At 29.0% G+C, this 25,106-nt stretch overlaps 1 protein-coding gene across 1 annotated transcript in view; it reads right to left on the reverse strand.

Annotated features, from left to right (window-relative positions):
- Positions 1-19,460: 19,460 nt before the first annotated feature.
- LOC129959543 (dTTP/UTP pyrophosphatase-like) overlaps positions 19,461-25,106 on the reverse strand; it is a 35,363-nt gene continuing 29,717 nt past the window's right edge. Inside the window, exons 6-7 of the mRNA XM_056072423.1 lie at positions 23,556-23,661; positions 19,461-19,629 (exon numbers count right to left, since the gene is read on the reverse strand). Of these exons, the coding sequence (XP_055928398.1) occupies positions 19,485-19,629; positions 23,556-23,661 (251 nt within the window). The 3' untranslated portion in view covers positions 19,461-19,484. The remainder of the gene's footprint in view (positions 19,630-23,555; positions 23,662-25,106) is intronic.

Here is a 25,106-nt window from a genome sequence, read left to right on the forward strand (position 1 = left end):
CCAGCTTGTTCGCACTTAGCTTTAAATTTCGCTTGAGAATGTCAAGATAGACATTTATTCATTATATCATCAATAAAATACAAGTTCCGGACACCAGTGCTTACCATAAAATCCCAGACTATTTGATTGCCACCTCCATATTTGATGGTAGGCCGTGCATTTTTGACATGCATTGCTGTATTTGGTTTCCGCCAAAAGTTTTTCTTGCCATCCGATCCAAAACTGTTATATTTGCTTTCAACAACAAATATTACATAGCATATCACTGGAAAAAACATTGGCAGTTGTTCCAATATGATTTTTTTTACCAAATCTTAGAATTCACTCAACATTTCAAAGGCAATTTCGATACAGTTTAAAATACGAGGTAAGCCTGAAAGCATCTAAATGTATTAGCTTAATGTACTATCTTTATTTTTTTCATCTTATCATCTAAATTCCTTGATCATACCTGAAAAATATATACGAGATCCAAGTTTAAACGCTAATGGAATTAATTCAATTCCTGCTATACGTATTGCTAGATGATGTATATACCCGGGATTGAAATTCTTTCATGCGCGATTTCTTGAACGTAAAATCTATTCTTCTATAAATATTATAATCTGTTTATCGTCTACAGTCCTGTATTTTTGCAGTACTAATATAACAAAATTCTTTTATACTCTTAAATGTTTTTTTTAATTAAGATTAAAATATCAATTAAAGCAAACGATTTTAAAAACCGCGATAACTGATTTTCACCATAAGTTTGAAATATTTGTTATATTAGTTCTACAAATTTTGTTCACAAGTGCTGAAATATAAGAACAGTAAAAGATAATTTTGAGAGAAAATTAATTAAATAGTAAATTATTCATTAATAAAAAAAGTTGAAAATAAATCAAATCAAAAGTTTTCTTGATACAAATTGTTAATCCTCTCTACATCTGAAGTTTTCTCTCAGAATTTTTACTTATGGGTTTTGACAACAGTTTTTCATACGTATTCTTGTTATCAACATAAAAAAAAAAAAAAAAAAAAAAAATTAATTTGCTCACGAAAGGTATACTTTCCAGGCCTCCGTCTGATTTATGTTTTATTGCAGTCATCGTTAAATCACTACTTTAAAACAAACAAAAACCGCCGTCAACAAATATGTTATCATAAGAGAAAAAAAAAAATAATAGAGAAGTTCAAATTCGTAATGTTGCTTAGCAAAGGAGTGCCTATAAATATATTTATTTCAAAATCGTTTGACTAAATTAATATATATATATATATAATCGATTGAAAAAGTTGCACAGAAATGAAATTGATTTTGTTGAAAAGGTAAAATTTTGAATTTTAAAAATAGTGTAAAAATATTTTTCTAAGATAATTTTTTCCCGAGTTACAACAGAAAAGAGGCAAAATATGGGTTAATTTCTCACAGCTTGAAACATCTGCTTCAAGTTCAGCGAACATCTGTTTTATTTGCTTGCAAAAGCTTTATTGTTCCTATCTCCATTTGAGCGATTGACCTTTGTTTGCTTTTAGAAAAGTTAAATTATTATTTCAATGCCATAAAAAATAATACGAATAAAACAAAAGAAAAATTTAAAAAAAAAATGGTGGTAGAATAATTTAGTCTTAACATTGCTTAGCAAAGGAATATCTGCAAATCTCCTTATTTCCATGATCATCAGTGTTACATTTTTTAAAGAATTAACAAGAAATGGAAGAACAACTGTACAAAAATGAAATTGGTATTGTTAAAAAACCAGCATTTTTAATATCTTGATGGTGTAATTTTTTTCGGACAGTTTTCTCTGAAGTTATATAAAAAAAAATGCAAAATATGGGTTGATTTCTGAAGTCTGATTCCTTGAGTCTGAAGCGGCTGCTGTTGGCGTATATCTATCAGTCTCATTTGCTTCACTTTCTTTAGTTATTTCTCCCAATTTTCGAGATAAAAGTTTCTAACTTCCGAAATGTGCAGATAAGGACGGTGTAGTCAGTTTTGGATATTAGTATATAGCCACTTTATTAAATGAAGATTTATTTGCAGCTAGGAGCGGGGCAATTAGTTTTGGATAATATATAGCCACATTATTAAATGAACATTATGTCCACAACACTAATTTTCTTCGTTCGATCATAATTTCGCTATATAAGGATATAACTATACACCTTGCATTTGTATTTAGCTGAATTTCTACACCTATAGTCATTATTGATAGGTAATTAATCGTATTACTCTAAAGCTTAATATCAACAACTCTGTCTTTGCAAATTTTTATTTTAATGTTACGTAACTCAATATATAATTTAAAAATTTTTTCTAAAAATAATTAATAGACAATTTACGCAAAGTAAATACATACTACATATCTACCAAGAAATTATAAAATATATTTATTACTGTTAAATTGTATACTAAAATTTTAATAGAAATATATTTTATAAACAATACTTCATATGTAGTCATATAAATTTATCTCTTTATGCGACTCTTTGCGATGAACTGTCCATCTATTTTTCTTACATCTTTGTTGAATCAAATGAACACAGACTCTACATATCTCGCAATATCATCTTAAATTTCCTCTCCTATTTAAGTAAGAAACTTACATATCTGAATTGCAAAGTAAACAGATAAAAAGATTATCGTAATCTCCAAATACTGATTGTCGCCCCTAGCAGACTGATGGTAGAATATTGCCTTTTCAATACTCCACTTGTAAGTTCTAGCCTAGATTTCACTAAAAATGCCTGTGTGCGTGTTGAGATCTGTCATGACTCATATATCCTGTTATTTCTGTAATGTAGAAGTCGGAAAAACGCCATTGTAGTTAAAAATGCCAAACAACTCATAGATCAATTTCAGATCAAAATATTAATCCCTTAATTATTTTGTTTTCTAAACTATCTAAACAGATGAAATCTTTGTTTTGGGGAATGTGTTTGTATTGATTCATTTAAGAGTTCATAGAATGTCTGAGAAGTTTCATGGATTCTACGAAAGACTTAATTTGGGCTTATATTTTTAAAATAGGATAATTCGACACAGGATGGTTAAAGGGTTAATATTAATGGTTAATATTAAACTATATACTCAATTTTATTACCTCAATTAGTTATTAGAAAGATTGTTCTGCAACTTTTTGTGATAAGAAGAAGAAAATTGAAATTATGATGTAAACAGACAGAACACAAGATTTTGTAACATTTTAATTAAAAATGACAATCATTAAAAAATAAATTTAATTCAAAATATTTAATAAATAACGCACAGTCTTGAAATAATAGCTAGGGAGTAATAACAATAGGTCAACAAAATTAAATTATACAGTTAGCCAGGAATTATTCTTCTTCTTAGTACTAAAAAAAATCAAAAACTTTTGAACAATTTTATGAATTTAGAGTTCCAGAAGTGAATTCAGTTAAATATAAGGAAGTGCGCGTTCACGTACTTTAAAGGCATCGAAAAAGTAGAATTTAGGTCTTAATAATTAACAAGGACTGTGATGCGAATCTTATCAAAGAATGAATTTTCTCTATTTCTACCCTCCTTCTATCTTCAATTCAAACTTAACGTCAACTATTTATAGTAAATGCGATGAAGCAACAGAAGTTTTCTCAAACAGAATTCATGCAGCATTAAAAAAATTTTATTTTCCAGCTTTGGATTTCCGAAATATTTTTCTCAAGTAGGCTGGATTATTATAACTATACAGTAAATTTGTGTCGTCATCGAACTGAATATGCCAGATACTTTTAACAAATGCATGCTATCTTTACTGAAGTTCTTATTTCATGTTATAAAATAAAAATTCCAATCTCCAATATGATATTCGATGTCTTATTGAGATTGAAAGCCATAGCATTAAGTTCACCATAAGTGTAGATTAACTCCAAAATTTAAGGTTCATAAAATGAGAAGTTCAATGCAATGATCTTTAACTCCTGTACAGTTGCAAAATATCTTTAGCTCATCTAAGCAACAGGTCAGTTTGTATTTTTCCTGTGAAGATTTAAACTCTAGTTCGAAAAGAAGAAAAAATTGTTTGAACGATCATTTAAAAATTATTTGAATAATTAAATTAGAGTTCAGTGCTCGTATTATTATTATAGAAATAGGTAACAAACTTTTATGTCATTTTTGATGGAAATGATTTTCAACATTGAATTCCTATATGTTACTAAATTGATAATCTGTCTTTTAACTTTGAGAAACTATAACCATCAAATTATATCATACTCAAACATTAATAAAAAATAAATTTTGGGAAGTTTAATCCTTCACGACCAGACAGTGGTTTGAATCCAGCATGTGATTCCATGGTGATTTTTCAATTCAGAACTATCCGCGCAAGCAAGAAATACATCAACGTAATACGTACAGCACAAAGTGAAGTTAATCTGACAGTTCACTTCTTCTTATTATTATTATTTATTTGTTAAAGCTGTAGGATATCAAAATAAAAATGAATAAAATATTACTCTACGGAGAGGAAAAAGAGCTTTCATAGTATACGAAAAGTTAATGTTTTAAGATTAAATCTTTATAAAACATCCTTTTTTTTCCTTTTCTTTTTCCTTCAAAATGCATTGCTATTATATTAAAGATCATTTTTTATGAATAAGATTTATGTTGTAAAGAAATATAAAGGAAAAAAAGAGAGATGTAGTTTACTACAGACGAGATCTTTGTATCGAAAGTTTATTAAGATATTTTGAATATAACCCAAAATTTTCTAATAAATGGACATATTTTGCCATACTCTGATATATAAATATATACTAAAGAAAAATTTATTTAATAGTGGAGTAAATATTAAAATAAAAGTTCGAATTGGTTATAACGAAGAAATTTTTTTTAAGAAGATAAAAATACAGTTTGAAAATCTAATTTTTGCTTTAAAGGTGAATTAAATTATACCAGGTGTCTATAAGTTTCTTTATTTGTTTTTATCTATTTATTTATTGGCATCATCTTAATTTATATAATCTTGTGTACCATCATAGATCAAACTGTACGAAGTGGTTATGCTGAATTTCCAACTAGCGAGATTGCAATGCAAATTACCACTAATTGTATATACAACTACATGCTAATTACTACTTTTAATGAATAGCTTATTAAATTGTTATTAATGGCCTATAAGAAAAGTAATTCTTTATCAAAAAAATAATAACAGATATAAAAATCAGATTTCACGAGTTGCACCAGTTCTAAGGAAATAAGTGTTATTGGGCTGGAAACGGTTGTTTTATGTCGTTCTAGATAAAATACATTTTGTAAATTTATATCTTTGTAATTATATTTTCATACTTCTGGAATTTTTGATACTTTAGCACCAACATTGGTCTAATTTCTTCAGAAGTTCATATCATTCAACCTCATATCGAAATAAGATAGAAATGATTAATAATAGAACAGATCAACTATAGACGTCTACTCTCTCATCCGCGCCTTTTTCCTTTAAAATAAAAAGCATAATTTGGACTCATCAATAACAATTATTCTAAAATTCAAAAGGCAATTCTGACCCAACCCCCTTTTCAAATAACGTTTCACATTGATTTTTCTGCAAGCATTTGTTTATTGGTTTATGTTATTTTATTTTTCATCTTATTCTATAAGAATTGCACTCATTTAGCAGATACAATGTTAATTTAAATGTAGTTAATATGTAAGAAAGATATTTCAGCCAATTATTGATTTTAATTAATTAATTCAAGATTTTGAATCATAGCTGTTTACCCCTTATGTTCATTTTGTATAGTATACCATACATACAACTTTATAAAAATATACTACCACTATAAAATAATTTTTAACTTAGTTCAATAATTTTTATATACATTTTTTTATATACATTAATAATAATAATTAATAATGTATACAAAATAATTTTTATATACATTTTTTTTTTTTTTGCTTTTCTTCAAAAAAGCAATCTTGCCACGATAAGGGTTAACAGACAAAAATATCATTTAAAAAATACATAACTGCTCTTGTTATCCGAATAAACTGTAAAGTTCATAGCATAAAAATTGTAATACGGAAGGTTTTACATCATTCTGAAAAAATGAAATCGACCAATGAAAGACTTGCATCGATCAATAAAAGAGATTGTATCTAACCTGTTTGTTTGCGTCTGATTCCAATAGATAAGAGATCAACATTCGCGAACAGATCACGTAATCCTCATTCCTAAATCTAAAAAAAAAAAAAAAAAAAAGATAAAATTATTTAAGGCCGGATTACTCTCTGTAGAAGCCCTTAGGCAATACCAGTTTAGTTTAGTTATATTAACGTCCCGTTTTAAAGCAACACTAAGGCTATTTTGGGCCGAACCTCGTAATTTTGAACCGTGGTCAGATGACGAGACCGACACCTGAGCTGGCACCCCCTCTACAACCTTCCACACCACACCAGCGGGAGAACGTCCTGTCTCGGCGGATTTAACGTTCACCAGACCCACTTACACGACGTTCTTCGGTGGAATCGGGTCTCAAACCTGAAACCCTCCGCTTCTGAAGTCGTGACCTTACCACCAGGCCACCACGGCCCTTAAGTAATACTAGATTCGGTGGCCCGTTTTCTCATCCAAACTTCAAAAATTTTGAAATATTTATATTAATAATTTTAAAATGACACATATTGTAATGAATTGAAATAATAAGACATTTAATTACGGGTGCTTTTCAATGAGCATTAGTTTCAGTATCTTGCATATAAAACAATCAAATTATTTTTTTAGATTTAAATTAATTATTAAAATAAACTTTCGAGTTTTTTTTTTTTTGAAACTCATTCTAAATATTTAAATGCAAAGCTAACAGTTTTAGTTTTAATTATATTAATGTCCCGTTTTAAAGTAACACTGGAGCTATTTTAGGACGGACCTCGCCATTTTTAACCGTGGTCAGACGACGAGAACAACTGAGCTGGCACCTCCCTCTCCACACCACACCACATCAGCGGGAGGACGTTTGACCCTGACGGATTTAACACGCAACAGACCCCCTTACGTTCTTTGGTGGAATCGAGTCTCCAACCTGAAACCCTAAGGCTCACAAGCCGAGACCTTACCACCAGGCCACCGCGGCCCGCAAAGTTAACAGAGCTTTCAACTTGCGAATCATTCAGCGAAATGGGGGAAAAAATCCCAAGAATAATGTTTGGAAATTTTAATAATATATTATCTTATTATGATCGTATACTTAAACATATTCAAATTAAGTCACACGAAAATACGAAATTTAAAAGCGCTGAAACTAATGTCTTCCAAAATTATGGGTCCCCTAACCAGTTGCTGATTTTGCTTATTTGATAATGTATAAAGCAACCCTAAATTCAAAGTTTTGACATTGGCAAATGCAGAGAGCGCTTACAAATATCTTTATTGAGTGTTATTGTCCATTTTATAGGCTGCCTAACATAAAACATCTCAAACTTCCAGCCACGTTGAAATAAACAAACCGAACGTGAAAATGGAGTATTAATTTTAAATCAAAATAAAGTTTAATGCAAATGTGATATAAAATAGCGAATTTAATAGATCGAAATGGATTCAGTATTAGCGGAAAATAAGAAAACAATTTTATATGGTATTAGCATGTTTTCTTCTGTTCCGAATGCAACAAAATTTAAGTTGCAGATCATTCAATAGTGTTCTAGTCATTTATTAAATAAGTAAATCTGTTCAAAAATTAATCGAAAGTTGACACTATAGAGCAATAAGTTAACAGCACAATGCGCTATATTCAGTTTCGTCAACATTTATTGTAATGTGTACGAGATTTTGTAATCTGTGAACTGTAACAACGTAGATAGTAACATAGACATCACTTTTACATATGATGATACCTTAGTCATAATGCTTGTTCAATGAAAAAAGTATTTATACGACATTTACAGCTGCATAGAGGATCGAATGTTATTTCACAATAGCTTGGCCTCCTATCTCTCTTGATCCATCTCATGCGATTTCTGTTAATACCTTTTTTTTTTTTTTTTTTTATAAAAAACAATGTTTACCGTGCCTGCCTTAAATATTTGCAGCTACGAAAAGTGGAATTCATTGCCATATTTTGGGTATCTAGGTACACTCTGCGAAAGAAAATAATGGCTTTGGCTATTGGCACTTTAGTCTCTCAAATGGAAGAGATGGCGGCACTTTAAAGAAGTATATTAAACATTTATATGCTGTCATATTAAGCAGCGCTGGGTATAAATCTATTGAATAATTATTTGGGAGAACAGTACCACAACAATCTTTTTTGATAAATTTTTGCACTGAAACTTTTATTCAACAAATGACAAGCACATCATTTTAAAGATATATAATTTAAATCTTATTTCTTTGGGATGGAAAAAATAGAATAACATTCAGTAGAACTGAAATGAATTACTGATTTTTAGGAAAACGGTTAAATATTTTTGATTATTAATAATACGCAAAAACTTAATTATGCTGCTTGACAATTCCAAGATTAATACATTTGACCACGCGTGGTTGGAACACACAATTTTACCTTTTGTTTTATATTGAATTAATTTCACAGTAACTTTTAAATTGCAGTTTTCCATTATTAGAAAACTTTTGGGGTAGAATATACGCAGAAAAGAGCAAAATACTTTTTGTTTAGTTAATTCAATTAAGATATAAAATAATTTAATTTTTAACTTCAGCTATCATCTACTGGCTGCTACCGGAACTACATTCATCTTGTCCTTGTAAATGTTATCAGGGAAAATATTGTTAGGAAATTATAAACATTTGATTAATGCGGTACTTTCAAGTACTGCCATAATATAAAAGGCTAATAAACATTTCTACGAATTCCTACTAAATATACTTGAACTCGTACTTAGATAAAAATGTGAAAATATCTATAAATAATAGTAAGTGCCTTACTATTTCAGGTGGCACAGACATATGTAAGGTTCACTATTATTGTGAAACTTTTTAACATTAGTCTTTCGCAACGAACTGATTTGCTATCAGCAAAGACGTTACTAAAAGCATACATGTAGTATCAAGAAAGTATAATTAATACCAAATATATATTTACGATAATTATATATTTGTTACGAAAAAATAAACTAGATTAGATGATTTAAAAAATAACAGTGCAATGTTATTTTTTATGCTGCTTTCATAAAGAGTCAAATAATGGAATAAATTTCTTTACTGATGGAAAAAGATTTTTCATTCTTTCCTTTTAGGATGCTTTTACAAAACTTCCCCAGGAAGTGCACAGATTTTTTCTTCTTTCTATTTTAAAATTCTCTTAAGCTTAGAATCAGAATGGGAGAAGGAAAAAAAGAAAAAGAAAGTCCATAGTTAAAAATTTTCGCTATTAAAACATAACGATTCTGATATACATGAAAGATTTTTTTTTTAATGAACGGGTTTTCACTTTTTTTGCATTTACAGCGTGATTATATTATCACTATCTTCATTACATTATGAAAAGAATAGTTATTGGTTTGGGAAGCTTTATATCCTTTTACTTAAAGTCTCTTAGTCTGAAACTATTAACAATTTTTATAGTGATTTAAAAATTTTGCGTCATTTAATGGAGAGAAAGTAATTGCTCAATAAAATCCGAGATCTTATTAAGACTCAAAGAAAAGCCATAAAAGTCGTAGAAGAAATAATTTTTTTCTTTGATTTTTCCTTAAAAAGATCTTCTATAATAAAAGGCTTACTTTCAAGTTGATAACTTGTATCTTTAAGTAATATGAATTATAACAGCGGTTCTTAACCTATGGGTCCCGAAGCCTATTTCTTGGGTCGCGCTGAGTCGAACCAAAAAAGTTAGTAATACACCAAATTTCAGACATTTTAGAAATGACGACTTGAATAAATATCAACAATCGAAAATGAATGTGATTAACAAGATCAAAAAATATCCAAAAAATATAAGATCCCTTTGCAGCAACATATATGTGCGAGGCTGGTTTTTCGGCTCTGTGTGTAATCAAAAACAATTACCGGAACAAGTTAAATACTGAAATAGATATAAGGTGCTCCTTGACAAGCATTCAACCGAGGTTTAAAGATCTTTCAAAATGTATTCAAGCACAAGGTTCTCATTAAAACTGTATGACTTGCATTTAAAATTTATAAGACTTAACATATGTATTGATATTTCTTTTTTTTTTAGGAATAAGTTAAAATGTCAATTATTTTCAAAAAGTTATAAATATATTCTAATTTGGTCAATAAAAATTATTAAAAACACTTGATTATTAATTCAATTTTCCTTGGATCGAAAAGTACTTTTGTTTATCTTTATTATTAAAAAAATAAATAAAAAATTTGTAAGTTAAAAAAAATCATCATCGTAGGATTGAAGATTTTTTAAAAATACGATCTAAAATAAAGCAATGAAAAAAATTTGACTTTTTTTTTGGGTCGCGACATGAACATATTTCTCAAATTTGGGTCGTGGCTTAAAAAGGTTAAGAACCACTGAATTATAAGATCAACTAAATAATTCTCATAGGATAAAAAGAAGCCGTGATAGCTACTTGGCGGATCCTCTTTCCGATTACCAAAGACTTTTTTAAAAAATTAATTTTAATCTTTAAAAACGGAGTTTTAAACAGTACATTTTGACAAACTAAAAAAAAAAAAAAAAAAAAAAAACATTTATTTTAGGTTATTTTGAAGAAAGATAGTCTGAGTATCTCGCCTATAAAAAAAGTAATTTAGAAAACAAAAAACAAAACTTTTTTTAAAAAAAATACTATTAAATTAAATACTAATTATTTAAATAATTTTTTAATATACCACATTCTTAAAACGGTTTTAAAAGAATAAAATATTTCTCCAAGCCCCATATAGATTTATAACCTCACGCAGATTCGTAATTCTCTTACAGATTGTCCTGAAAGTTTGTGATTGTGAATTTTTAAATGTGTGACTATGAATTAAAAAACGATTCCCTATCAGCAACACCCGATGAAAAAATTTGTACCGAACAGACAAGAAAAAGAGTTAATATCATATTGTCATCCAGTTCTGAGCTATGTTTAAAGTCTCTAACTCATCGGGAAATTAGTTTAAAATCGATTGCAAAATTTGTACTGAACAGACAAACAGGCAGACAAGAAAGCGAGAACAGACAGATGAAGGTGTTAAAACACACTCATCTGGTACCGATGAGTGCTAAAGCCATATAATTAACTGATAATCCACTGATTAGAGATCTGCACGAAACAGATTGGAGAAGAAGCTCAAACATCATGTATTCAGAAAACATTTGTTGAATTCAATAAGGCTATTGGGCCGAATAGGAGGATGGAAATACTTCCATTTCAATAAAATAATGAATTAGTTTAGATTATAAGAAGAATTACAGACCTGTCATTTTTCAAGTGCTAATTAACGCAAATGGAAGATTATAGTAATTTCCATGATTCATTCCCATTTTCATTTCTTCAATCTGTTCAGAAAGGTCTACAAATATGCTTAAAGTCAATAATTTTGGTTTGTAATTTAATATCTCGAGTCGGATAAGTTAACGATTAACACGTTGAGTGAGCTGACACAAGCTGAATTTCTTACAGTGTAATTTATATGGACTCACTGGTGACCGCGATGGCAGCCAACGTGTTAAAATATGTCGGATTTGTGAAGGAATAGTTTCAAAATTCACACTTATATAATCCTATAATTCGATTAGTACAGCATGATCATTAGAGGAGAACGAAAATAATTTTTTTCTTTTTTTTAGATTTTAGTTTAGTAATAGTACGGAAAAGCTGCCTTTTAGGTTCAAAAACAATTTTAAAAATTTGGTTAAAATATTGCATTATCTTGAGGTGCCTCAAAGAACTTGAAATTCGTAAAAAAATGGACATTTTTAAAATGGGTCTTTAAAATTTTTTCTCATATTTTAGTTTAGTAATAGTGAGCAAAAGTTGTCTTTTAGGTTCAAAAACAATTTTTAAAAATTTGATTGCCATATTATATTATCTTAAGGTAAAGCAAAGAGCCTAAAATTAGAAAAAAAAAAAAAAAAAAAATTGAAAATTTTTAAAATGTGCCTTTAAATTTTTTTCTTATAGTTTGATAATAGTGGAAAAAAGTTAGCTTTTAGATTCAAAAAGAATAAAATAAAATTTGGTTGCAATACAACAATATCTCGAGGTGTCGCAAAAAGCTTAAAGTTTGTAAGAAAATTGAAAAATTATAAATTTTGATAAAATATTTTTATGAATTTTTCGTTCATAGAATGCTACAAAAGATGATTTTAAATACATATATAAGCATTAAAACTGGAAAAATTATTAATTACAAAATACAATAATAAGAAAAATATTTTTATGTCAAATTTTGCATTTCTTACTTCTGTATCCTTAATTATCACAAATGTTACAGTTGCAAAATGTTTTTTTTTTCTACTTCATAGCCACATTAAACTGTTTCTTTTTTAAATAAATTTGGAATAATCAAACGTGAGTCAATTTTTGCTCTTATGTATCCTTCTCTTGCGATTGAACCACAGACATTTTGAGCCGATTCGGCCACCAGTTCCACAGATCTTTCCACTGCTTGCATGAGACAAGGAAGCCGGGGAAAGTCGATAACCGAGTCCCTTATATATTTTTGGTTCAGTTTCAGATGCCTTCCGTATAAAGTCTTTCAGAGAGTCACTGAAAACATGTTTTAACAAGGGTGGTTCAGTTACGTCTTTTTCAAGCCATATGACCATGTCGATGTAATGCTTTGAATCGAAGTTTATCTTTGGAGAATTAAACTTCCAGACTCTGTCTTTACTTTCTGTTCTTGCTTTTAAAACACGTCGTAAACCATGTTCTCTTTGAATTTTGCATTCGCCAGTTAGCATGGACAAAAGGATATTTTCTGAAACAGTAAAGTACCCAATTCTTTGAATATTTGGACGTTCTTGAGATCGTCAGAGAGATTGCTTGAATATGAGATAAGGTTAAAAAGATGTTTGGAACTACAAGAATATGAAGGTTTTAATATTAAACTACACAGGCACTTGGTAGTTTTATATCGTCTTGTCTATTTGATGGATCAAGTTGGTTTGCCTCTTTTTGTAAAGAACACTTGTTCTTCCGCGTTGCCAATGTCGCCAGTAATCGTTTCTGATACACAAGTATTTTTTGTCACTTTTTGATTAAACTTAATTAGTCTCTGTAATTCTTTGCTTTTTCTTGCTTGTTTCTTCCTCAAAGCGCTTGTGGTAGCAATATCAATATAACCTATAACCATTTTTCATTTAGAGCGTTGATCGTTTAGAAACGTTTGTTCCATAACTGGCTCTTTTTTTCTTTTTATACAAGTCAGCAATATCAAATAAATGTTTAGCTTCTCTAAATTCTGTGGGGTTGGAATCAAACTTATATGAACATTTTCTGCTTTTAGACTTTAATAAATTCCTGTACTTAGCATGATAACCTTTTATCATTTGTGAAATTCTTTTGCTAGAAGCAACGGAAATAGAAGCTCTTGACCATATTTGTTTTATTATGGGAACTAAAGTGTCACATATTTCACTTATAGAAGAATCCTTCTCTGAAGTAATTTTGAGGTTACGCCTTATATAAAAGTAATACTTCATAACAGATTCGTAAGTAGGGAGTTCAACTTCGAGCAAATCACTAAATTTCCCAAAAATATAGCGCTCCGACATTTATCTTGTTTTCACTAATTTAGACTGAGCCAATTTTACTCACAGCAAAGCACACAGCGCACAAACTAATAAATCAGTTGCGTTAATCAGTTACACAATAGACGGAGCGGAGACACAAACTCAACAAAACTCGGCAAAGCCAGGATTCTCGGATTTGAAACCAGGCCTGTCCTGATCACCACACGCAGACAAATCTCCACCTTACCTCAATAACAACCACTCCGGCGACGACTCATTGTCATACCAATGCAATTGTAAAACTGTTTTTATATTTCTATTCATATGACAACGCCTATTTAGAGCTTTTTATTTCATAATCGAGGCACGCAAAAATCCTTAAAAAGTTGCAAAAAATGAGTTTTTATAAAACTTTAACGTTCTTGCGACACCTCCAAAATGTACTCCAATATTTTTTTATTTATCTTATTTATACCAAAAGGTAACTTTTCCGCGATATTACAAATTAAAAATCAAAAGTTGATTGTTTTGTAATAAACTTTAAAATGTATCAAAAATTTCAATTTTTTGAAATTTTAACCTCCTTGCGGCATTTTAAGACCTACTCTAATATTTTTCATATTTATAATTTATTTTATCTACACCAAAAGGCAACTTTTCCACACTATTACAAATTAAAAATCAAAAGTTGGTTTTTTCGTTCCACCCTAATGATCATATCTAACTTTTGTATCCTTAAACCCAAACTACCACTACCTCAGACTATATAACTCTACCATTAAATTCTGCGATTTCTGCATTCAAAGGAAGCAACTGAACATCTACAATTCTTTCAATTAATAGAATTTTCTTCTTTTTTCGTATTAATCGCATCCTGGTGATAATTTTGCTTACTATCCTTTACTCAAATAAATATTAATGTAGTCTTAATGAGTAGCAATAGCGACAATCGTAATTTGGAATACAGCGTTAAATTAAATGAATAATTAAACTGAATCGATAGTGAATGCTGCTCTGTCGACTCAAAAAGTTTTCGAATGTTTCTCCTAATTCGGTTCTAAATTACTAACAACAACAACAAAAAGAAAAAATCTACGATAGGGTGTTATGAGATTACAACCCTCCCCCCAAAGTTAAGCTAAAATTCTCAATTTTTTTTTAAGTCAGTGTACCTGTTCGTGCTTATTATCCTTTAAAAAAAAGCATGTGGCAACACTTTTTCCCGGTTTCAGAGGCTCCAAATTTCAGCTGCTTTTTAAGTCATACCTCTCCTATTTATACATAAAGCCGAAAACATTTTTTGGCTAGTTATTTCATTGTGTTTGTATCAAATAATAGGAATAATATCTTTGTAAAACTAGTATAAACAGCTACTCTAGAGAGGAACTATAATACCTTAAGAAGATTGAAGACATATTTCAGGAATGTAACATAGGATAATAAACTACCACGCGGCACCGCGATGGCACTTATATAATATAGATATAAATATTAATGGAGCGCTTAATAAATTAGGTTAAATGAATTCATCAAATCGTGTGAATATTATGCTATCATTTTCTAACTTTTTCACTTTAATGTTAATGTATTTTGCTAACATTTAATAATAAATAGAAAGAGATGCTATTTTCTATATCATCATCGGCAGATCTTCAAATTAAGACATAGATTCCCCCCCCCAATCTACTCACACTCCTGATTATTAAGAATTTAAGATAATAGATTAAGAAGACACCTTCGCTCACTCCATTAAAAGTTGAAGATGTCATGGCGATACAAAATATTTTGACTTCATCCCCTCCGTCAATCAAAATCTTGGATTCGCCATCGTTTAAGATAGACTGTTGGCATTTTTGGGTTAATAAAAGCAAATGGATTAAAATGGATATAAATGTGTGATAATTTCAATTTATCCACGTTCTAAAAATAATTATTTTCTAAACTCTTGGACTCGGATATTTGTTTAAATTCTCAGTTGCGCGTGTTTTCGGTTCCCACATTCTTTAATCTGCGCGCTCATAAATTGAATGCGAATTTTGCTAGAATTCAAGTGAAATACCCTTTGAAAGTTATATAAGCTCACAATACGTCTCCGCACTATTTTTTCCCCCTACTTCTTGCCTTCCTCTTCAACACTGGTCATGTTCTTACAAAAAAAAAAAACTAATATATAAAAATTGGATAAAGAATAAGAATTGGATAAGAATATTGTTAAAGAACTCCTCGCCTGCTTCTCCCTAAGAAAAAAAAAAAGTCATACAAACTCAAACAAATTCTTGAGAAATTTTGTTGCACCTAAACCATTTTCAGAATTGATAAAAAGGCAATGGATATTATGTATTTCGTTGAATTAGAAGATATAAAAGCATCTTCAAAAACTGCTAATTCTGAAAAATTTGCATTGATTTGAAAGAAAGCGAGAGAGAAAAAGAAAGAGACAGAAAGAAAGAGAAAAAGAAAGAGAAAAAGAGAAACAGACAGATAGAAAGAAAGGAAGAAAGAAAGAAAAACAGACAGACCGAAAGAGAGACAGGTAAAAAAGAAAGAGAGAAAAGAAAGAGAAAATAGAAAGAAAAAAAGGAGAAGAATAAAGATAGAGAAAAAAAAGAGAATAAAGAAAGACAGAGAAAAATACAAAGAAAGAAAACACAAACAAACAAAGTCCATAATGACATACTCAAGAAGTTTCCGATTAAAGCGAAAAGAAATAAACAAAAAAAGACAGGAAGAAAGAGATGAAGAAGAAATAGAGAAAGAAGGAGTGAAAGAAAGAAAGAAAAAAAGAAACAGAGACAGAAAGATAAAAAGAAAGAAAGAGAGAAGGAAGAGAAAAAGACAAACAGCAAGAAAGAGAGAGGAAGAAAAAAGACGAAAAGAAGGAGAGAGGGAGACAGAAAGGGTGAAAGAAACAAATAAAGAAAGACAGACAAACAGAAAGAAAGACAAAAAAGAAAGAGAGCAAGAAAAAAAGACTAAAGAAAGAATGAAAGACAGCGAGAAAGAAAGATAGAGAATGAAACAGAGAGAGAGAGAGAGATTAAGAAAGAATTAAAGAAAGAAAGAAACAGAGAATAAAAGAAAAAAGAGAAATAAAGAGAGAGAGAGAGAGAGAGAGAGAGACAAATAAAGAGAGAATGAACGAAAGAAAGGGAGAAAGGAAGAAAAAAGAAAATGAGAGAGAGAGAGGAAGCGAAAAAGTTAGAAAGTGAGGTGAGAGAAAGAGAGAGAGGAAGCGAAAAAGATAGAAAGTGAGGTGAGTGAGTGAGTGTGTGTGAGAGAGAGAGAGAGAGAGAAGGAGAAAGAAAAACTGAGAAAGAAAGAGGAAAAGAAACAGAAAAAGAAAGAAAGAGAAAAACAGTAAGAAAGAAAGGAAAGAGAAAAAGGAACAGACAGACAGATAGATAGATAAATGTAAAGAGAAAGAACATACATACGCTTTTGACTTTACACGTTTTTTTTTTTTTTAATTTCTCCAAAAAGGCTGGAAGAACTGCCCTAGAACTTCGTTCATGTAAAGAGTATTATGTGTAGGACAACATAAAAAAAGTTAAGATCCTGAAAGAAACGCGCATTGCAACAAGGTAATTTTCAGTTGCTCTCTAGAAGAAACACAACAGTGAGGAATTTTCAACACATTAATATTATTTAAACTTGAATCCTCAAACAATCATGCTGAATAATTAAAAGTTCAGAATATGCTAATTCCCCCCAGCATAGTTATAAATTAAGTACATGATTTAATTTGTAGTAAATTATGTATCATATCATATCTTATAAAAATTTATTACATATTCACATTATAAGCACAAATACTGAAATTGTAATATTGTATAATTTGAAATACAATGCACAGTTAAAAACATCCAAATATCTTAATGAGTTGCTTATCTTGTAGAAACATCAACTGCTAGTAAGAAACAGAACCTTCTTTTTTGCAATGATGGCCTCAACCTTCTTTTTTGCAATGATGGCCTCAGTTTATTCTTGTAAAAAAAGAAGAGAGAGAGAATATAGATATATCTACTACTGATGTGGGGAATTGTGATCTAGCTCCTACTACTGATGTGGGGAATTGTGATCTAGCTCCTACTACTGATGTGGGGAATTGTGATCTAGCTCCTACTACTGATGTGGGGAATTGTGATCTAGCTCAAATTCTACATTTTAATCCACCCCACAGGAATTGGATTGGCCAGTGAAAGCCCACTTCTCAATATCATACAGTTATAATGTCTCTGCAAATAACAGAAAAAAATTGTAGCTTTTGTAATTAGACTACTTTAAATATGTGAATATGATGTAAAATGACCACCATTTTCAAAATTTCAATAACTTTTGACAATAGCAGGGGGAAAAATTCAAAATGTGAATAAAGGCAATAGTTTATGCAAAAGTTCTTCCAAATTACTCTCAAGTTGTCACAACTTAGAAATTATTGAAGCTTACAAAATTTCTAACACAATTCAATTTTTTATAAGAAACAACAAAAGATCAACACTAGAAAAAAAAAAAAAAACTTCCATTACAATTTCATACTTTTTTCGGCTTCAATTGTATATAATCAACAAATTCAAATTTGTGGGAAAAAAAATTCCACCTCTCGATCTTCAATTTATAATCAATGATATTTGTTAATTCTTTTTTTGGATCATATAACTTTTAGTTTCCTTTGTAGTTAAATATTGCTGTCTATATTATCTCTTTCAAATTCAAAACTTCTGGTTGACAAATGATTAAATAAAACTGAAGCATCGGCGAAGCTTTGGTGAGTTGGGATATGTGTGCCTGCCATCTTTAAGAACTCTAGAGGAAGATGAAAAACACTTTGTTTAGAGTAATTTTCTAACGTTTGCCGACTTTAGTTGTAAGCGTATTAAAAAGATTTTTCCTAATTGTCATTATTCAGTTCATACATCAGTTATTTGCTAAATTATATATATCTTGTATTTACGGAATCTAATGATTAAAAGATATAATTTTCATTTTTTGACTTTCTCTTGAGAAATAAGTTAAGGTTCTCGATTTTCCCAAACACTTTTCGTTATGGGGAAAGTGGGAAAGTCTTTTAATGCAATAAAAGCCTATATTTTTCATTCATTTAGAAAAATTTAATACATGAGTGGAAGTGACATTAAATGTAAGAAAGTAGAAGCTGTCAATAATGTTCCTTATTTTATGACAAATCAGCAACTGACATCTTTAAGGAATCTAAAAAGAAAAATCGCGTCAAAAAAAGGGGGGAAAAAACGAGCGAGGAAGCTGAAGACAATGATTTCCTCTTTTAAATAAGAAATAGAGGTAGTGAGGTTGGATGAAGTAACCTGGATTAATCTTGGAAATGATTTTTCAACAAATACATATATTTTGATTGATTAGGTTGAAGATAACAGAATGAAAAATCATTATTTTTACGTCTGAGCAACTGATTGTGATCAATAAATTGTGACAGGTTTTTTTACCAGCACCAATTTGCCTAATAAAAGGACGCCACGAGTTGGAAAATTGAATTCCGGATAAGATATAATATAATAATAGTATACCTTTTGGATAATCATTGATTAGAATATTTAAGTGCAATATACAACAATTCCAAGAAATTTTTGAAACAATTCCAAAAATAAGAAAACTTTATCATCTAATTGTCAATTATTAAACAAGATAAACTTTTTGTCAATCATCAATTACATCTTCGCTTGCTTTTTTTTTAATTTTCTTTTTTATGAATCAGTACTTAATGTTAAGGACTTTCCTCCTCTTGTTACAAAGGAATTGTAATAGAGAAAAGTTTTACCACTATAAAAATTATGCCATATAAAACTTATTGCACACATTGTACACACTAACAATGCAAAAAAAAGTTAAGAAAAATTTTAATCTCACAATAAACTGGATTTACATAAGTCATAAATCTCTTTAGCAAGCTTGCAAGCTGGTAAGCCAACAACATTGAAATAATCTCCTTTAATTCCTTCAATAAATGTTGATGCCAAACCTTGAATTGCATAACCACCAGCTTTATTCCTAAAACAATAAGCGAATTTTAAAATTCGAGATTAAGCACACAATGACCATAATATAAGATGCAATAGAATTTCAACATTTAAGAATGTGAATTTTTATTAAAACAAATTTTAAATTTATTATCTACATTACTGAATAATCTATTGATTAAATCACATTTCTCTATATTTTGGATAGATATCTTTATAAGACATGACAGAAAACATAGCATACATAAATGGCCAAACTATCTTACTAATAACACATAAGATTTCAAAGATCAGTTACACGACGATTTACTACATTAATTTAAAAACAATACATTTTACATATGTATTATTCCAATGAAGACAAAATAATGACAAAATTTTACATTGTTTTAATAATATAATACTTAATATAAAACTTTATTTAAATATAAACTTTCTAAATATTAAATATTAGTTTTTTTTAAAATAAGCTTCTGCAATTACAGATTAATATGAAAAATGCTTTACATATTATTATATTTCAAAAAAGGGTGTTAACAAAGAAATAGCAACTATTTCTTATATGAATGCAGATTTCCCGAAATATAAAAACTGCTAAGCAATAGTAAATATAGCACTTTCAAACATGATAAAAAAAAAATTATTTCGATACAAAAAAGTAAAGCATTGTAAATCTATCCACTAAAATCCATTCAACTGCATGGATTCCATTTTCGCCAAAATCGATGGCAACTGGTTCTTTATACATCAAAATCGAAATAATAAATCCTACATTTTGAAAATATGATTTCCACTCGTAAAAAAATATTGCTATTTCATGGTCTTCACAAATTTTCATTGCTGCATAATAAATTTTCAACTTGGAAAAATTCTTACATATTCAACTGCCATCTACATACTTATATCTTTCATACTTTTCTTTTCGTTTGATTACTCTCGGGGCTTCATATAAGCCATTGAGACCAAAACATAATTTCTGCTAAAATAAGCTAAGAATTATATTTCATAAGCATTTAAAGTGAAACATTTAGCAGTCGCTGCTATGTAGTATAAGACAGCTATAAGTTTTCATTCACTCTGATTTTTTAAAAAATATATAATTTCCAATTGAATATGAAGTCTAGTTCAATTTAGCATAAACTGTATATCAATTCACCTTACTTTTCCACGCTTCATTTATGATTTTATTAACTAGATTATACAAAAAGGCAGAATTATATATTTTTTTAAGAAATACAAAATGAGAAAAATAATGATTTAGATCACTTAATAATACCTCCTAAAGAGTGAAATTCATGACAGTGACTAGGATTTATTTCAGGGATCATATTGCAAGAGAGAGCAAATAGAGTTGTATGGTTGGTTAATTGTTTTACACAAAATTAATATAACCTACTCAATTTTAACCCTCATCCATGCAATTGCAGAAGTGCAAAGCAATATTTCTATTTACACGAATCATCACATTTTTGATTATCGTTAAATATTTATGGAAACTATTGTGTTGGATAGCCCTCAGTAGATATCTGAATGCATTTCAGCAGTCTTTTCTGCATTTTGCCAAAATTTTCCATTTGATTTGGAAACGTATGCTTTAAAATGTTTTTAGGAAGCATACTTCTGAAAACTGTACAAATGAAACTAAATGTCAATGACAGATGTTAATTGTACTCGCATGCTTTAATATATTAAGTTATTTGTATTTTTGTTGAAAATAACAACATTTTAATTTTTTATTAATCCTTCAACACATTTGTTTAAACATATATTAGGGACTTTTTTTAGGTACAATGCTTTATTAGTGTAAAGGGAACAAGAAGATTTTACACATAGAGATCTTATAAAATTTATAATAATTACAGCTTTATAACACAGGCAAATAAGGCAAGTCCTTCCTCCCATATCACATGTTCCATTCGTTAATGCTATCCTTCCAAATTCGTGTATTTTAATTAATGAATTTGGCTCTAAAAATTTAATCATCGCAATGAAATAAAAATGTTCTAAATTTCAAACTGACTGAAACAGAATTGGGCTCAATTCTTACGCTGATGTGACTGGCTAGTAAAGTGAGAATACACAATAAAAGGTGACAAATATTCTGTACGTAAAGAGTTGACATTAATTAACTTTGTTCATAAAAAGTTTTAGCCAGTTTAGGCTTGAGAGTTTCTAGCCATCTCTTAGGCTTTTAAAACTTTCAATGCATTAATTGATAACTATATATAACCTGTAGTAAAATCCTTACAAGGTAATTAAGATATTGAAAGTCAACATTGCATTATGAAGTAAAATCTAATGATTTTATCAGATTTACTATAAATGTTTTACATTTATCTTCTTATTTCATACCAATTTTGTATCTTGCAAACTGAGAATGTTTATTAATTTAGTTATGCATATATTAAAAATAAGAACAAAATTTGAAATATTTCTGCGATTTCTGCTGTATGTTTTATACTGATGGAATAAAATGCAATTAGAGCAATTTTTGTTGTTTTACAAATATAGATAATATTGTAGATAAAAAGTACTGTAAGTGTGTGAGACACCATATTTTGAGTATAACACTTTCTGAAACTATGAAACAGTTATTAAATATAAAGTGTCTTAAATTTAAAAAAAAAAAAAAAAATTAACAAATAGGAGAGAATGTATTGATCGGATTTTAAAGTGAATACACAAAGAGTAAAAAATTAATCGACATTTTTTTAAATTTATGGAAGCAATGACTACTACTTTTCTAATAATGGATGAATTAAATATCATAATAATATGAGATTTTTTCATTATTTTTATTCAATTCTTATTTGCACTGAAGATATCAACTGGTGAGCTATTATGAATTAAAAGTTTAAGAATTAGTTCCATTTCATATTCTTTGTAGGAAAGTTTAGGAAATGATTTAGTTATTTTTCCAGAAATTTTTTCAGAATTTCTGTAAAAAATAAGAAGAGAAAATACCAAACACAAAAGTGATTTGAATACTTTATAAATTAAAATATTAGATGATGTAATGATGATAACATGTCAAAGAATAAAATCTATTTAATCAAATCATTAATACAAAAAAACTTATTTTTAATTGATTTTTCTTTTATGCATTTGACTTTACATTTTTACATCGGTAGCACAATTTCTATCATATAATTATCAAAATTATCCTCATAATCATAACACTTGATCGAATGCACATGCAGGTCTGAATCAACATATAACTGGAAAAAATATAATAAATGCTCAATAGAGAAAGTCAAAATTAAGAATAATCAAAATGCATTCATCAGACATACGAGACACAAATATAAGATCATCTAAAACAGCAATAAAATAATTATGCCAGCGCATATCTCTACTTTCGGAATTCTCAAAATGGAAGAAGGCTGTTTTTACTTTCAAAGTTTATCATTCTCAAATGATATAGCTACAAAATTTCTTTCCAGTTTTATTGACAGAAGTCACTACTTTAAAGCAACTACAGAGGATGAGGTTTAAAAAACAATCACCTGCAAATTTTAATAAATCTCATAAAATTCTGAACTCTCTTCTATGCAACATTGCAATTTAGTATATAGGTTTATGATGAATATTTATGGCCATGGAAGGGTATTTTGAACACTTTATATGATTAATTACCTAATTAAGTCGATCAATATCGTAAAATTGGTAATTAACACCTTACATTTTCTTTTTTGTAGCATTATCCGTCAATTTTTGAAAAGTTTCACTGTTTAATAAAATAATGTTAGGAGGAAAGATAAGCTTTGTTTATTTAAGTTTAATAAAAACAACAATTGGTGTTCACATGGATATAAAATTTTCATTTTTTGGCAGCACTAAATTTTGTACTCAATAATATAGAGAAGATTACAACATTTTTTAGCAAAATCGCAATAAAAAATTGCACAAAAAAATGCAAAACATCTCTCTAAAAATTTGACTTATAAACAGACTTACGCTGGTTCACCAGTCTTCACATAGGCTTCTATTACATCTGTTGGTAATGGCGCCATATGAACATCTGTTTCATCATGTAATGTTCTGATATGGTACTTGAAAGGATCTATAAAAGGACAATAAAAATAACTGAATATCTAAAAAAAATACTTGAAATTGCTACAATAATTATTGTCAATTACGAATATGCAATAAATACTAGATTACACATAAAACCCAACCGAAATTTATTGTAATATTATACAATAGAAATAACAGTTAATGCTTTCGGTCATTCCTGATTGAAAATTGTAACCCTTTCTCTTCTATTTTATTACTTCTATACAAGTTTTTATAACTGGACAAATCTTTTTCATACATAATCATATACTGGTCTAGATAAAATCAATTTGCTAATAATACTGTTTTGTGGTTGAAAAAAAGGCATGCCAATATTTTGGCAATACACAAGAAAAATATATACCTGATTGTCAATAATTCTATCAAATAAGGTGTTGAGCAGACTGGATAGCAAAAAGCAGGATAAGCAGGCGTTCTATAAACGGTTACTTCTAATCTACTTCTATACAACCACAAACATCTTTACTGAATTCATATTTTCAAACCCCTCAGTATCAGTCAGTGCTTTATAAATGTTTGTTCTGTACAACACGTTTTAAAATTTATTACAGAAAAAAAAAGTATAAAAATTTTGTACACATTTTAAACCTTACCATGTCTTATTTGTAGAAAACTTACAATCATACACTTTATACAATAGGGAAACACACTTTTAAAATAATCAAAACATTAAGCAAAATGCAGAGTTAATTCTTACAAAAAATATTCGAAGATACAGGGTGCATTGGATAAGGCTTTGCATGCTTGCAGTGGACGAAGTAAGTAAGTTCATTTAGTAAAAAAAAAAAAAAAAAAAAAAAAAAAAAGACCAGTGTTTACAACCTGCGATAAATTAATATAATCAGTTTATTACAATTACTAACTTAGAAATCATACACAATTAACTTTTTCATTCTAGTAGTAAAATTATATTTATTTCAAAGAAAAAAAGCAGAGCATTTAAATTAGTTTGATATACTAAATTCAAACAGAAAATAAATGTCAACAGAAAAATTAACCCTTTATAGCAACATGCTATAGGATCCAGATAGGACACATTAATTATATTTACTTACACTAAGTAAAGAAATTCAGCTGTTACAGACCTACTAACATATTTGAAACACATATTTTATCATTTATATGTCTCTTTGATAAATTAAAGGTATCACTAGTCCTGCTCAATAATTTAAAATCAAAACTTCTATGAAACTTAGTGTACTGAAGTAACATGATGAATAGTCAAAAGGGATTTACTTCAGATTCTTAAGACATCTAGAAAATAGGTAGGAAAATGAAAAAAATATTAAGATGAATCACGAAAAGATGAACGATTAAAAGGTTCAGTATCCTATTTTAGGGCATCTGTGAGTTTACCCATTGGCAGTTAATGTTACTAGTTTCGTTATCATTTCCAAGGTTTGAAGAATGTTCTTGACATTTATTTCTTGA

The sequence above is a fragment of the Argiope bruennichi genome, chromosome X1 (assembly GCF_947563725.1).
Source record: "Argiope bruennichi chromosome X1, qqArgBrue1.1, whole genome shotgun sequence".
NCBI lineage: Eukaryota > Metazoa > Arthropoda > Arachnida > Araneae > Araneidae > Argiope > Argiope bruennichi.